Source organism: Salvia splendens, chromosome 9 (genome assembly GCF_004379255.2).
Source record: "Salvia splendens isolate huo1 chromosome 9, SspV2, whole genome shotgun sequence".
Taxonomy (NCBI): Eukaryota; Viridiplantae; Streptophyta; class Magnoliopsida; order Lamiales; family Lamiaceae; genus Salvia; species Salvia splendens.
In genome coordinates, this window is record NC_056040.1 from 20,708,884 (window position 1) to 20,724,890 (window position 16,007).

A 16,007-nucleotide genomic window follows, 5' to 3' on the forward strand; every position below is an offset into this window, starting at 1 on the left:
AATCCGGTTCCCGGTTAGGAACTGGAACCTGTTTTATTTTAAAAGTTGGAATCGGTACCGGAACCGGAACCGATTTTTCCGGTTCCGGTTCCGGTTCCTCAATTAACCAGTCGGTTTCCGGTTCCGACTCTAGTTAACCGAGAACTGGAGAACCGTTTAAGCACCCATAATTAAAACACATGTTGTACTCAAAGTGCTTATTATTTGGGGACGGAGGGAGTATAATATAGTAAATGTCGATTATGTATAATTCTTTTTACTTCAATTATGTAAAATTTATTATTTTGGCAAAAGTGTAATATTTTTCGTTAATTTGTAAATCAAATTAATTGGTACCACTATATAAAAAAAAACACCAGAAAAAGTGGATGTAATTCATAAGTAGTGTATTTGAAGTGTTTCCCAATGCTCAAAAGTTATAAGTATGAACTTATGTTTCTTAAAAAATGATTATAAGATTTATGAATAATGCAAGTGAAGTACTTCTTAGAGCTCAATGCCTTAACATAAAAGTGTTTGATTTTTTTGTAAAAAAAACATGACTCAATTATGTTGAAATGTCAAAAAAAGAATACGAATCACTTAATATTGCACGGAAATGCCATAACGAGGGCAGAAGATAACTAATGCCATAAATCTTTCCTGAAAATTTAGATGAAAAACTTCAGAGTTTTGTTGCTAAAACGCAACAGACTTAAGTTAATAAAACCATATAATCCACTTCAATGCCAACCTTAATTTATGTAGAATGTTCCTTCAAATACGTTATTATCATTTCAATTGGAGTCGAGATTCTATCTTACTCATTGTTAATTGAATTTCCACTTCATCATGATTACTTAGTATTTGAACCGAATAGCAGCCCACTATCTATGACCCCAACTAAGTTGATCAAATGAATCTAGTCAATAAATTAACATGTAGTACTCCCCTATTCAGGAGTCATTTTGTCATTTTAGTATGTTCCATATGAGACATTTTTCTTTTTGATAATAGTCAACACATTTCTTCTAACTTAAATACTTTATTTTCTCTTCATCTCTCTTTGCTACTCTTTAATTCTATCTTTATTAACTCACTTCACACAAAATAAAATCATTGCATTAACTATTATAGTAGTAGATCCTCATTTCAAATATTACTATGAAATCTTAATCTCGTGAAACAATGCAGTACATGAGTAAATCAGGAATGACCACCTAACGATTGAATACTTTGCATAAAAAAATTCATTTTATCTGAGTAACAAGAAGAAAGGAATTTGAAAACAGAGAATAATCTCTTGCATCTTCCGAAATTGCGTCCGCGCCATTCATTTGAACTTTGAAGAATGGCCAGCCTACACTATTGAACCAATCACAAATCAACAAAATAAAATGAAACATTCAATCTTGCTGACACATAACATTTCCAATTTATATCCTAAATAGGCAAAGAGTTAGGTGTGGGGTTCCAAATCACAGTCTCTAGATTAGGTTAGGTCTCCCTCAGTTGTGAAGAATTATTGTTACCAAACTAATTAACCCAAGTTGCTAGGTGAGTAAATTTTGTGTTGTGTATTGATTGACAATTTATCATTTGAATGTACAACAAAAAAAAAAAGAAGCAGCAAAACTCAACAACTACAAGAGGAAAGCAGTTGCAGCAGCCTCATGATGCAAGAGCTTGTGCGCAATCTGATCTCTGGTGTGCAACGCATAGACGGACCTCACGCTATTCTCGATCGCCATCTCATCGTCAAACAGCTCGAACTTCAGCTCCTGACTCAACCCCTCACCCCTCATCTCGCAAATGTTATGCAAAACGCAGCAAGCCCCAAGCACAACCGGCAGATCCTGCAGCTTCATCTCCGTCCTCTTCCGCAGGCAGCTCCACCGCCCCTTGAGCCGCATGAAAGACTCGCTCGCCACCCACTGCACCTCCCCCATCTTCTCGTTGTACGCGTGCTGCGCCCACGTCAGGTTCTGGTGGCTATACGGCACCAGCACCCACTCTGTCAGCGGCAAGCTGCTATTCCCCGCGATCCACGTGTTCTTCAAAGCTCCCCTGCTCGCGCGCTGCGACAGGGACGACTTTTCGAGGACCTGATCGTCGCTCATTGAGCCGGGATACCCGATGGAGATGTCGGTTAGGACGCCCTTCTGATCGACAACGCCTTGAACCGTTACGGAATATGATGTTTTCTGGTTCCGCTCGGTGTGGCGCTTGTTGAAGTACGCTGCGGCTCTTTCTTTCGGGGCGATGATGGGAATGTGGGTGGTGTAGATGGAGCCGCCGATGTTGGGGATGCCGGAGAAGAGCTCGAATTCGGTTTTGATTTGGTGCATTCTTTTCTCGTCGGGCCATTGGATGAATTTAGGCATGAGGAAGGTTCTGATGGCGGTGCAGACCTCGAGGACTAATTTGTGGCAGGTGGAGATGCCGAGGCCGAACCGCTTCGAGACCTCGCGCAGGGCCTCGCCGGTGGCGAGGCGCCAGATGCAGACGGCGACACGCTGGCGGACGGGGATGGCGGAGCGGAGCATTGTGTCCTTTTTGTTGACGGCGGGCTCGAGCTCGTGGCAGATCATGTCGAAGGTAGCTTTGCTCATTCGGAAATCCTTTTTGAACTCTTCCTCGGGGTAATTAGGGCTGTCCACCTGCTCCCACCATTCCTTCGACCGGCTCTTCACCCAGAGGCGGCGGCCGGAGGCGACGCTCGAATCGTCGGAGATGGGGCTGGATTCGGCGCGGGGGCGCTTGGGCTGTGGGGAGGCTCTGGAGGGAGAGGAATTGGGGGTTGTTGATTGGTTGTAATTAGAAGTGGAATTCATCATGAATGAGCTCTGCTGTGGTGGGGCTGATGAGAAATAGGCGTTTTCGGAGGGTTTATCTTCGGCGGCGACGGCGTCAAACGCGAGCAGATTGGTTAGGACGTCTTCGAGTGACGAATCGTTGTCGAATCTGGGGCGCTTCTTTGCGTTGGAGAAGGAGATGAAGCTTGGGTCCGAATCTGGGGCGAAAGCGTAGTCGTCGAGATGTAGGAATGATGAGATTTCCATTAGAGTTGCAGTGATCGGAAGATGTTCGATGAAATGCTAATATCAGAGAGAAGATGAGAGAGGAGAAGAGAGAATGCGTTGGGAATGAGGAGAGGAAATGAAAATGGTGTATAAATATATTTGGGGGAAAATCAACGCGGCTAGAGACTGAGAGTGAGAGACGCGGTGAGGAAGATTCGAGGATGGGTGATTTGGACTCACGCTTTTGATTTTAATATTTTATTCAATTTTATAGTGTACGCGTTTGGGGGCGCGTTTTGCTATTTTAAGAAGTGGGGAGGAAACTATGACATTCTAATTATCCGCCTGCTGCACATGAAATTATGATCAAATAATGTCAATTTATTTATTATCAAAAGTTTAAGATTCTTTATTAGGCTACTACACTCCTTTTGCTAAATTATCACTTAATCATATTTAATTTTCTAATTGTCTTTTTCTTTTCTACTAAAACCGTGGAATCAAATTTATTAAAGTGATCAGAGGGGTGACGTCGGAAAGTAGTCCACTTCTGGAAGTTTACTTCCCCTTTAATAAATCTAATGATTTCGCTTTTCATGAGATTTTATAATTTAAATTTAATAAACAAGAGTTAATAATATTTATTCCAACCTATTAATATTATAGTAGTTACAGTAATTGAAAATTTGCTTTAAAGATGGAAGTTAAAATTGTATTTGGTAGACGTAGTTCTTGTAGTTTTAATTCACCACCTATTGTCTATTCTGCCTATTGCAATAAGTAACTGAATGAGTAAGAGTATTAAGTACTCCTAAGATAGGAATGTCCTCATATTTTAATCCCCCACCAAACTATTATTTAATCTTTGTTAATTGTTAAGTCATCTTAGATGAGTCAAACAAACTAATTACAATCGATACTATTAAATAATGGAGTCAAGTCGTGTACAACGTGTTAAATGAAATTTTCAAAAAAAGTAAATAAATGAAATACTACTTATTTATCAAAACTATCTATCAGCATGATTAAGCTTGAAGCATGTGATGTTAATGTGTATATAATCTGAAAAAAAGGAAATTTCATTGAGCTTGACCTTTAATACAGAGTACGTATTATAATTTGACACTTCAATTATTCAAGATTTACTGCACGTGTGCGATTCGACTACCAAGTAGTACTAGTACATTCTTTATAGAATAATGAAATAATCTGGGTTCAAATTTTAAATTTGTTTACATTCTTTATAGAATAATGAAATTGAATTCTAAAATAAAAGGAAAATAGGGTAACTTCCCAATAGTTTTGAATGTTTTATAACTAGTTTCCTTTGGTATTATTCCATTCTTTTGAAGAGAATAGAGGTGTTTATTTTTATGCTAACATTAAGATATAAATATTTTATGTGGAGAGAAATAATGTAAAAGAGAATAAAATAATAAAGATTATAAAAATTTGTAGTAAAAAATAAAGTAAGAGACTAAATATGTTAGTTTGGGCCAAAAATTGACATGATTATACATTGTTAGAACATTAAAAATAAGAATACAACTCTACTAGACGAGGGTTTTACTTTTTTGTTTTTCATCTATAGCGTCTAATATTTTAAGTTAATTTCAGAATTTTGCAACACTACGATTTATGTCTTCAATTTTGTATCCCTATCCCTAGGTAGGGAGTTTGATGCGTGTATTTGATTGTAAAGTTAGATGTAAACTAATACATGCAATATATAAAATTCAGTCTTATTTCATTTCTAATAATATCCCGTTTCCTATTTGTGTTGTCCCAAGTTAGTCGATCATTTCATTTTTTCGTAAAAACTTTATTTTTTCCCTTCTTAACTTTCTCTTCACCTCTCTTACTTTCTTCAATCTTTTACTTTACTCTCCACTTTAATCTTTTACACATCAATTTTTTCTTAAATCTACTTCAACTACCTTAGGATAGAGGGAATATTAATTTTAATCTTGATCACCCACTACTAAGATCCAACGGACCACGATTGGTCTTAGTTAAAAACATTAAGGAGTGATTCTTATTCTAAAGTACCCTTATTTGGGTTTCTATTATAGATATGTACAACATTTTCAAATTGCATATACAGTATAAAGAAGTAGCACTCCCCCGGTCTCTGTTAGAAGTCTCATTTTCTACGGACCGGGTTTTAACTTTTAAGAAATTGTTTGAATTTGTAAATAAAAGTGGTAGAAAAAGTTAGTAAAACGTAAGTCCTACTTTTATATACTCCCTCTGTTTTTTAAAAATAGTAGCTATTTCCATTTTGGGTCATTTCTTAAAAATAGAAACTTTAGAATCTTTCTATTTTAGGACATGGACCCCATAATCTACTAACTCTACTTTCACTATATTTTCTCTTCCTCTCTCTTACTTTACTACTTTTTTTCATCTCTCTTACTTTACTAATTATGCGTTAAACCACTCGTTGTTTCAAATGTTTCTATTTTTTGAATACGGAGGGAGTATTAATTTTATAATAAACTGTCGGTGGAATGTGGTGTCCACTTTTCAAAAATAGTAAAAGTGAAATAATTTAAATGATGAAGTATTATTAAATTCTAGTATGTCTCGTAAGATTTTTAAAATAGAAAGTTAATCACGAAATTTTATTTTTTCTTAATTGTCTCATCCGCATAAAATATAATGTATTTTAGTGATGCCCGAAACGACGTTATTTCGTTAAAATAAGTATTTTTTTCACTTTCCTATATTTCAAATAAAATTAATATTTGTTGCGTCCCAAGTAATCTCTTTAATTTTACCTCAAACACTATGCTATCTACCAACCAACAATATGGATTGAAAAGAAAGAGAAGTGAGGATGAAGGTGTTTTTTAGCAATAGCTAGTGCGTTATCGAACGGCGCTACTTTGTCAATATAAATATTTTCCGACTAATGAACAGTCATGATTTCGCCGAAATTAAGAAAGAAGAGAGAATGACAAATTTTTCAGACTTTGTGATTTATATTTTTGTTTTTCTTAAAAGGGTGAGATCAACTAGAATTTAATCAAATTTAGTGATTTGTTCAAAAAATGTTATCAGACGGCGTCATTTTGGGTACATATTTTGATTAACACATCAAATGTTAATTTCACTCAAATTAAAAATATATGGGATAGTTGCGAATTTTCCGAACTCTGTGATTTATTGTTCCACTTTTTAAATGTATGAGATCGATCAAAATTTGACAAAATTTCATAATTTATTTTGTAATAAATTAATTTAATCAAGATTCAAGCATAGATGAAGTTAAATTGGTAATTCTTCATATCACTTTCATTTCGGCATCTCGCATGAGGCAATCTACACGACAAAAAGTGCATGTGACCTTGATAACACTCCCTTAAAGCTTTAAATAATAAGTGAAATACAAAACCTTGATAAATGTAGTTAATTAAATTTAGCGATAGTGATGGATGGAATGTTTTAGACTTTTAGCAAAGAGGAGACTGTACCATATAGTATAAATTTCTCATCTCGGCATTTAGGGATAAATATAAATACGAAGTACATATAAATGTGCTTACAACAATTAAAATAATGTGTATTTCATATTTTCTAATATAAATATAAATATTTTTGTATACATACTAACAGAGAAAATATGTCACTACAAATCCGTGCTTGCTAAATGATGGGGTACGAACTAAACCCTAATGGCAAGCCCAATAACAGTGACGGCCCATCAGCCCAGAGCCCAAGAAAGAGTATCTGTTCGGCACCAAAGAGTTCGGCACGACCAAAGAGTTCGGACTCAGCCTACAGCTCGGTAAAAGCCGACCAGTCAAGCTCTCCTCTCAGATCGGCAAGAGCTGATCGGTAAAGTCCAGCAGTTCGGTCTCAGCATTCGACCGAACTAGGAGTTAGTGGACTCATGAAAGGCCTCCACGACCTCCACTATACCCACGATCTATTTAGTGGTACGAAGCAGTTATTGAGCAGTTATTGCTCACCCACGATCTTGTTAGTGGGGCTGCAAACCACGATCCTAGTTCAATGTATAAATAGGACTTAGATCAGATAGACAGGGTTAAGCTCTCTAGAGATAAAATACCATATAGCAAGTCTGTGTTGTAAGCTGTAATCCCAGATCAAGCAATACAATCTTGCCCTCCCTTCTTCCCGTGGACGTAGATTTACTTCAGTAAATCGAACCACGTAAATTCTTTGTGTCGTAGTCTTTATTCTCTACCAGCATTTACTAACATCAGAAATTCGCGGATCCATCACTACCAAGGTATATCGTTCTTTAAAGACTGATCCCCTTTTTAGATCGATTATTAAAGACTATTGTGAGTCCAAGCTTCTAAGGAGGATATAAGACCACAATTCAGCTTAACAAGCAGTCCGTCTGAAACGAACTGCAATAAGCCAACGATTGTGAGTCCAAGCTTCCAAGGAGGATACAAGACCGCAATTCAGCTTAACAAGCACTTCGTCTGAAACGAACTGCAATAAGCCAACGATTGTGAGTCCAAGCTTCAGGAAGATACAAGACCACAATTCGGCTTAAGAAATAAGCACTTCGTCTGAAACGAACTGCAATAAGGGAAAGTCCGATCCACGCGATAAACCTCGCCGAATTAGGACGACCAAGTTCGGTCAAAGAAGTTTACCTCACAAGACCGGGGACGACCATGTCTAGTCAAAGAGGTTTACTGCATAAGACCACTTCGGTTAACAGGGAAAGTCCGATCCACGCGATAAAACTCGCCGAATTAGGACAAGGGAAAGTTCGATCCCGGCGACAAAAATCGCCAAATTAGAACACAAACCAAGTCCGGTCAAAGAAGCTTACTTCAAAGTCCAAATACGAGTCCGATCAAAGAAGCTCACTTCATAAGACCGATGACGAGCACGATGAAATTGTTTCGCAGAGCTGTAAGTAAGCAGTGATAAAAGCGAAAGGAAAAAATTTCATTTATTAAATCTCGTTCGGCAGACAATTCAGCTCCCCTACGAGAAGGCATTACGCCATTACAAAGGACTATTCTACTGTCCTCGGTTGCTAAAGTTAAGCCACCTATCTGCAAAATCCTCTGGAAGCCGAGTTCGGTTGTTCCGAGCAGATGAAGAATAAGCAGGTCGACGAGATGCTATCCTCGACCCAACACCTCTTCCGCGAGCCCCAGAAGCTCTAACCCCTCGGCGATGAAGAGTCTCTGCAATAAGCATCTGCTGATCTTGCTCGCTCATAGTCACAACTCCTCGGCGAATTTCAGTCCGTCCCTGTCTTGACGATTCCGGTTGCTCCTGAGCCCGTTCTCGTCTTGACGTTTCCGGCTGTTCCGGAGTTCGTTGTTGACTGGGAGTAGGATTTTGAACAAGGGAACCAGAGGCTTGATCTGGAGTACGAGCATCTGTTGGCGGGAAATGCCTAAGGAATCTCCCGATTGAGGGACGCCGGGAAAGAACGATGTCGTACCGAGAAGCCCAGCGCCGCAATGATTTCACAACTTGTTGGCAAGCCGAGCTCTCCAGCGCATTGTTCCTCCGGAGTACATGATATTCCTCCCACAGTTCGTCAACTCGACTCTGAACATCTGATATGGTCACTCCCCCGCGCACACGGATGTAATCCTCGTACGCAGTCCTCTCAGCAATGGTCGTATTCAGCTCGGCCTCCAGATCCTTCTTATCGGACTCTAAGTCCTTATTATCGGCCTCCAGCTTCACTAAACGAGCCAGAAGCTCGTCATTCTTCGTCTGATCGGCTATAGCTCTTTTCTCAGCTTCGTCTAAAGCCGAAGAGTACAGCCGTTTCCAGTGAAGTATCTCCATCTCCTTGAGTACAAAGCAGCTATATTAGTTCGGCAGCTGTACCGAGCAGATAGTAAAATACAACAGGAATAAAGGCGAGTACGAAAAGCTATACGAAGACAAGTGTAGAGAATTTTTCATTCACAAGGAAAATTTTTACACTAGGAGGGCTTCAAGGCCATTTTACAAGGAAGAAACTAGACTAAGAGAAGGGAGACGAAATCATACTCCGCCAGCTTCGTCTCCGGCTCCTTGGTCTGGTTCAGCTTCTTTCTCCTGAGCTACCTCAGCCTCGGCCTCGCATCCTGCCGGCCTCGCCTCCGCCTCCTGATCGGCTTCCTTCTCCGGATGCCCGGCCCGCTCGACTTCGGCCTCCAGCTCCAGCGACTCGGCCTCACCCTCTCCGTTGTAAGTCGAAGCGGGTGAAACGGGTCCCACGGAGGCAAAGATAGCCTCCAGGTTCTCGTCCCGATCAGCTCGACAACTCCGGACTCGGTCTGCAGAAAGCAGGACCGAGGATGAAGCGAGCTCCTCAAGGAGCGGCAGATTCTGAAGCCGAGCTGCTATCTCTCGGCTGTACAGAGGCAGCACGACGTCGGCCCCCTGCTCGCCCTTATCGGTAATTAGCCTTACCAGACTACCGACAAAGGCCGAGAACTGGCTGCTCAAAAAGAGTTTCTCCGTGTAAACACGGAGAGCCTCCCCCTGGGCAGCCACGGCGGCAGCCTCCTTCTGAGCCTCCCGGTGCTTCGTCTGCTCTTGCAGGATGATGAGCTGGTTTTTGGCTGACCGGGCTTCATCCTGAGCCGAGATCCTAGCAGCTCGGGCCCTCTCAAATTTGGCCTCAGCCTGTTCGGCCAGACTACGAGCAAGATGCAACTTCTTCTGCATCTCCTCGTAGTCGTGGGATGCTTTGGAGAGCTCCACGGAGACGAGCTTGGCTCTCTGAAGATGAACAAGGAAAAAACTCAACAGAATGGCCATCAAAAAATGTGGAAAAGAAGCCAAGTCAGAAAGCTTACCTCCACAAAATTCGTCGGCCATTGAAAAGGCTCAGGGACGTGTTCCGGGATGTCTGCAACCACCTCGGAGATGACCAGGTCTTTCCCCGGCACTCTTGGGGACTCATGAAATTTCCCCTTCCCTTTAGCCGAACACGACTCCGGCACTTTCGGATCCGAAGAAGAGGTTTTTTGCCTCTTTGGATTCTTCTCGGCTTCAGACGCCGAGCGAGGGGCTCTCTGCCTCTCCGGCTCCACAAGCTCGGAGGACTTTCGGATAGCCTTATTCAGCATGTACACTGCCAAAAAGCAAGAAAGCAAAGTCAGATTTTCTTCGTTAAAGCAGTAGAGCATAAAGATAAAGAGAAATCCTCACCCTCGGCCTCTTCGTCCGAAGACGAGATGTCGAACACGACGTCGCCCTTGACGAGCTCAGACTCCGTGTATTGTTTCCTAACTATGGGAATCTTGTTGAGCTCGCCATCGAGCTCGTCCAACGGTTCAGGCCGAGGATGACGGATAACGGACTTCGGCCCTCTCCAGGGAAAACTAGGAGCCGCGGTCCTATCATAGTAGAAGAAGCGGTTTTGCCACTTCGGCCACTTCGTTTTACAAAAGGCCCTAAAGGGCTGTACAGGGATCAAGTAAAACCAAGACCCCCTCCTCTTAAATTGAAAGAATTTAAGGATCGCCTTCAAAGACAAATCCCTTCCTAACTTACGGAGTTCGGCAGCGAAGGCCGACAAGTGCCTCCAAGAGTTCGGAGTCACCTGGCCTAAAGGAAGCTGAAAAAAATCTAGTAAATCTATAAAGGCAGAAGGGAGGGGGAAACGAAGCCCGCATTCTAAGCTGGCCTCGTACACGGTGGCGTAACCCTCCGGCGGGGAGTCAGCCCTATGATCACCGTCAGGTACCACCGCCTTCCCCCCAGGAAAAAAGTATTTTTCGGGTAGGGATATCACAGTATCCTTACTCAAAATACTATGGAAATACTCTACGGTCTTCTCCCCGGACTCTTTCCGGCCAGAAGACCCCTTACCGCCTCTCCTACCGCTACCCGACTCCGAAGAAGAAGAAGAAGACATTTTTCTTACTTTTTGAACGTGAAGAAAGTCTGAAGAAGCTCTTGAAAGCGGAAGAAAATTTCTCGAGAAAGAGAGAGTATAGAAGACGCAACAGCAAAAGTGTTCAAATGAGGAAGAAAGAGCATATTTATCAGATTCGGGAAAGATTTCGAAATCGTTGCGCTGTTTCGAATCCCACCTTTTCAGGATTCAACGGCCGGATTTTACTGTCGCATTTAATGCAGGCACGCGCAAGGCACATCCCCTGACGTCAGCCTCCCCCTTACCGTTATCCAGAATGCCGAAGTGACTCACCTCGCCGAAGTGATTCACTTCGCTTTTCGGGGGGGGTAGTGATGGGGTACGAACTAAACCCTAATGGCAAGCCCAATAACAGTGACGGCCCATCAGCCCAGAGCCCAAGAAAGAGTATCTGTTCGGCACCAAAGAGTTCGGCACGACCAAAGAGTTCGGACTCAGCCTACAGCTCGGTAAAAGCCGACCAGTCAAGCTCTCCTCTCAGATCGGCAAGAGCTGATCGGTAAAGTCCAGCAGTTCGGTCTCAGCATTCGACCGAACTAGGAGTTAGTGGACTCATGAAAGGCCTCCACGACCTCCACTATACCCACGATCTATTTAGTGGTACGAAGCAGTTATTGAGCAGTTATTGCTCACCCACGATCTTGTTAGTGGGGCTGCAAACCACGATCCTAGTTCAATGTATAAATAGGACTTAGATCAGATAGACAGGGTTAAGCTCTCTAGAGATAAAATACCATATAGCAAGTCTGTGTTGTAAGCTGTAATCCCAGATCAAGCAATACAATCTTGCCCTCCCTTCTTCCCGTGGACGTAGATTTACTTCAGTAAATCGAACCACGTAAATTCTTTGTATCGTAGTCTTTATTCTCTACCAGCATTTACTAACATCAGAAATTCGCGGATCCATCACTAAACATGACAAATGCTTGTTAAACATAATTATCCGAGCATGTACAGATTTTTAGTAGTCTCAAGTATCATGGTCATCGATAATTCTTCGAGCGCTCATCAAGTACATGGTCACAAAATTTTCAACATGTTCTTATACTGTATTACTACTATTTGTAATTAAAATAATTTTTATTACTGAACAATAGGTGCTCGGACAATGTTTAGTAATTTAATTCAATAATATATCCACAAACAGGGTTGTATTATATACCAAACTAGTTTTAAACACTAAACGCCAAACACATCATTATATAATAATGCAGAGTTCATTACAACTTTATTTGTAGTTCATTATAGGGAATTATGAGATTTAAAAACAATGACATCATTGATGGTTTGGCGAATTTTTGATGGTGATGAATGCAGGAAAATGCAGATCACGACACAGAGATTTACGTGGTTCGATTTACTGAGGTAAATCTACGTCCACGGGAAGAAAAGAGGGCAGAGTTGTATTGCTTGATCTGTTTTCTACAGCTTACAATACAGACTTGCTATTTGATATTTTATCTCTAGAGAGCTTAACCCTTTTCTATCTGATCTAAGTTCTATTTATACATTGAACTAAGATCGTGGCTTGCATCACCACTAATGATGGTTGTGGATGTCGTGGAGGTCATGGAGATCCTGCATGGGTCCACTACCTCTTTGTTTGGTCCGCTTATCCCGCATGAGATCCTGCATGATTTGACACCACTAAATAGATCGTGTAGTGGTCATGAGATCCTGCATGGGTCCACTATCTCCCAGTTCGGTCGAATACTGAGACCGAACTGCTGAATTATTGCCGAGCAGCTTTTACCGATCTGAGAGTAGAGCTTGATTGGTCGGCTTTTACCGAGCTGTAGGCTGGGGCCGAACTCTTTGGTAATGCCGAACTGATTGGTCGGCTTTTACCGAGCTGTAGGCTGGGGCCGAACTCTTTGGTAATGCCGAACTGATACTCTTCCTTGGGCTTTGGGCTGATGGGCTGTCATTGCTATTGGGCTTGTTTAGTCCGTACTCCATCACTACTCCCCCCGAAAAGCGAAGTGAATCACTTCGGCGAAGCGAGTCACTTCGGCATTCTGGATAAAGGTACGGGGGAGGCTGACGTTAGAGGACGTGCCTTGCGCGTGACTGCATTAAATGCGACAGTAAAATCCGGCCGTTAAATCCTGAAAAGGTGGGATTCGAAACGGTGCGATGATTTTGAAATCTTCTCCGAATCTGATAAATACGCCCTTTCTTCATCCTTTGAATACTTTTGCTATTGCTTCTTCTGCACTCTGTCTCTTTTGCGTAAAAATTTCCTTCCGCTTTCAAGAATTTCTTCAGAATTTCTTCAGATTTTGCAAAGAGTAAGAACCATGTCTTCTTCTTCTTCTTCTGAGTTAGGTAGCGGTAGGAAAGGGGGCAAGGGGTCTTCTAGCCGGAAAGAGTCCGGGGAGAAGACTGTAGAATACTTTCACAGCGTCTTGAGTAAGGACACCGTGATATCTCTACACGAAAAATATCTTCTTCCCGGGGGGAAGGCGGTGGTTCCCGACGATGATCATAGGGCTAACGACCCGCCGGAGGGTTATGCCACCGTTTACGAAGCCTGCTTAGAATGCGGGCTTCGTTTCCCTCTTCCCCCACCTTTTGTAGAGCTTCTTGATTTTTTTCAACTCCCTTTAGGTCAGGTGACTCCGAATTCTTGGAGGCACTTGTCGGCTTTTGCTGCCGAACTCCGTAGGCTAGATAAGGATCTGTCTCTGCGGGCAATCCTTAATTTTTTCCAGTTTAAAAGGAAGGGATCTTGGTTTTACTTGATCCCCTTACAGCCTTTTAGGGCCTTCTGCAAAACTAAGTGGCCGAAATGGCAAAACCGTTTCTTTTTTTATAATAGGACTTCGGCTCCGGGCTTTCCTTGGAGAGGGCCGAAGTCCGTGATTCCCCATCCTCGGTTAGAATCGTTGGCCGAGCTCGAGGGCGGGCTCAATAAGATTCCTATGATTAGGAAACAATACTCGGAAACTGAGCTCGTCAAGGGCGACCTCGTGTTCAATATCTCGTCTTCGGACGAAGAGACTGAGGGTGAGGATTTCTTTTTTATGCCTTACTGCTTTAGCGGCGAAAACTAACCTTGTTTCCTTGTTTTTCGGTAGTGAACATATTGAATAAGCTGAGCCGCAAATCTTCGGAGTCCAAGGAGCCGGAGAGGCCGAAAACCACCAGCTCGGCGTCTGATGCCGAGAGGACTCCGAAAAGGCAAAAAAACCTCTTCGGATCCGAAGAAGCCGGAGTCGACTTCGGCAAAGGGGAAGGGGAAGGCCCAGAAGCCCCCAAGAGCGTCGGAGAGAGACATCGTCATGGGGCCCCCTTCGGAAAATGTCTGTGAGCCTTTTGCATGGCCCACGGACTTCGCCGAGGTGAATTGTCTTCTTGATTCTTTGGCTTTGCTTCTTTCCTGTATTTTTGGTGCCCTCTGTTGACTTTTTTCTTTATCCATTTTCAGAGGAACGATATGCTCTCCAAGCTCGTCGCCGTTGAACTCTCCAAAGCGTCCAACGACTATGCTGAGATGCAGAGGAAGTTGGCGGCTGCTTGTCACCGGGCCGAGCAGGCTGAGGCAAACTTTGAGAAAGCCAGAGCTGCTAGGATTTCGGCCCAGGATGAAGCTCAGTTTGCCAAAAACCAGCTCGTCATCCAGCGAGAGCAGACGAAACGGAGGGATGCTGCCGCCGTGGTTGCCCAAGGGGAGGTTCTCCGTGCTTTCACGGAGAAACTCTTTCTGAGCAACCAATTTTCAGCCTTTGTCGGTGATCTGCTGAAACTGATGACCGATAAAGCCGAGCAGGGTCCCGAAGTCATCCTGCCGCTGTACGGCCGAGAGATAGCAGCTCGGCTTCAGAGTCTGCCGGTGCTTGAGGAGCTTGCTTCGTCGTCGGTCCTGCTTTCTGCAGACCAAGTTCGTAGTTGCCGAGCTGACCGCGATGAGAACATGGAGGCTATCTTTGCCTCCATAGGGTCAGTTTCACCCGCTCCAATTTTCCATGGAGAGGGTGAGACCGAGCAGCATGAGCGGCAGACCGGCGATGAGCAGGCCGAGCAGGAGGCGCAGCAGATCGGCTACGGTGGCGCCGAGCAGGCTGGGGAGAGCAGGGAGGCCGAGGCTGAAGCTGAAGCAGACAAGGAGAAGGAAGCTGAACCTCACCGAGAAGGCGGAGACGAAGCTGGCGGAGTATGATTTCGTCTCCCTTCTCTTAGTTTAGTTTCTTCCTTCTTGTAAAACGGCCTTGAAGCCCTTTGTGTAGAAAAATTTTTTTCTTATGAATGAAAAAATTCTTCTTTCTGCTCTTGTGTCTTCGTATAGCCTTTCGTACTCTCTTTTACTCCTGTTGTGGTTTACTACCTGCTCAGTAATCTGAAATGCCGAACTGACATAGCTGTTCTATATTCTGAACTCTTAAGGAGCTGGAGGTACTTCACTGGAAGCGGCTGTACTCTTCGGCTTTAGACGAAGCTGAGAAAAGAGCCATAGCTGACCAGGTGAAGAATGACGAACTCTTGGCTCGTTCAGTGAAGCTGGAGGCCGACAATAAGGACTTAGAGTCCGAAAAGAAGGATCTGGAGGCCGAGCTGAACACTGCCGTCGCTGAGAGGACTGCGTATGAGGATTTCATCTGCAGGCGTGGGGGAATGACCATCTCTGAAGTTCAGGAACGAGTTGACGAACTGTGGGAGGAATATCATGTACTCCGGAGGAACAATGCGCTGGAGAGCTCGGCTTGCCAACAAGTCGTGAAATCATTGCGGCGCTGGGCTTCTCGGTACGACATAGTTCTTTCCCGGCGTCCCTCAATTGAGAGATTCCTCAGGCATTTCCCGCCAACAGATGCTAGTACTCCAGCTCAAACCTCTGATTCACTTGCTCAAAACCCTTCTCCAAGTCAGCAACGAACTCAGGGACAACCAGAGACGTCAAGTCGAGGACGGACTGAAGTTCGCAGAGGAGCTGTGGTTATGAGTGAGCAAGATCGGCAAATGCTTCGTGAAGAGACTCTTCGCCGCCGAGGTGCTAGGGCTTCCCGGGCTCAGAGAAGAGGTGGCAGGTCGATTAGAGCATCTCGTCGACCTGCTTATTCTGCAGCTGCCTGGAACGCCTGAACTCAGCTTCACGAGGATTTTGTGAATAGATGGCT

At 43.3% G+C, this 16,007-nt stretch overlaps 1 protein-coding gene across 1 annotated transcript; it reads right to left on the reverse strand.

Moving 5' to 3' along the window:
* Positions 1–1,533: 1,533 nt before the first annotated feature.
* On the reverse strand, positions 1,534–3,132 carry LOC121746654 (protein ANTAGONIST OF LIKE HETEROCHROMATIN PROTEIN 1-like). Its single transcript, XM_042140566.1, has one exon. It carries the CDS (start codon positions 3,039–3,041, stop codon positions 1,623–1,625), a length of 1,419 nt encoding a protein of 472 aa, XP_041996500.1. The 5' UTR covers positions 3,042–3,132; the 3' UTR covers positions 1,534–1,622.
* Between the last annotated feature and the right edge of the window lie 12,875 nt (positions 3,133–16,007).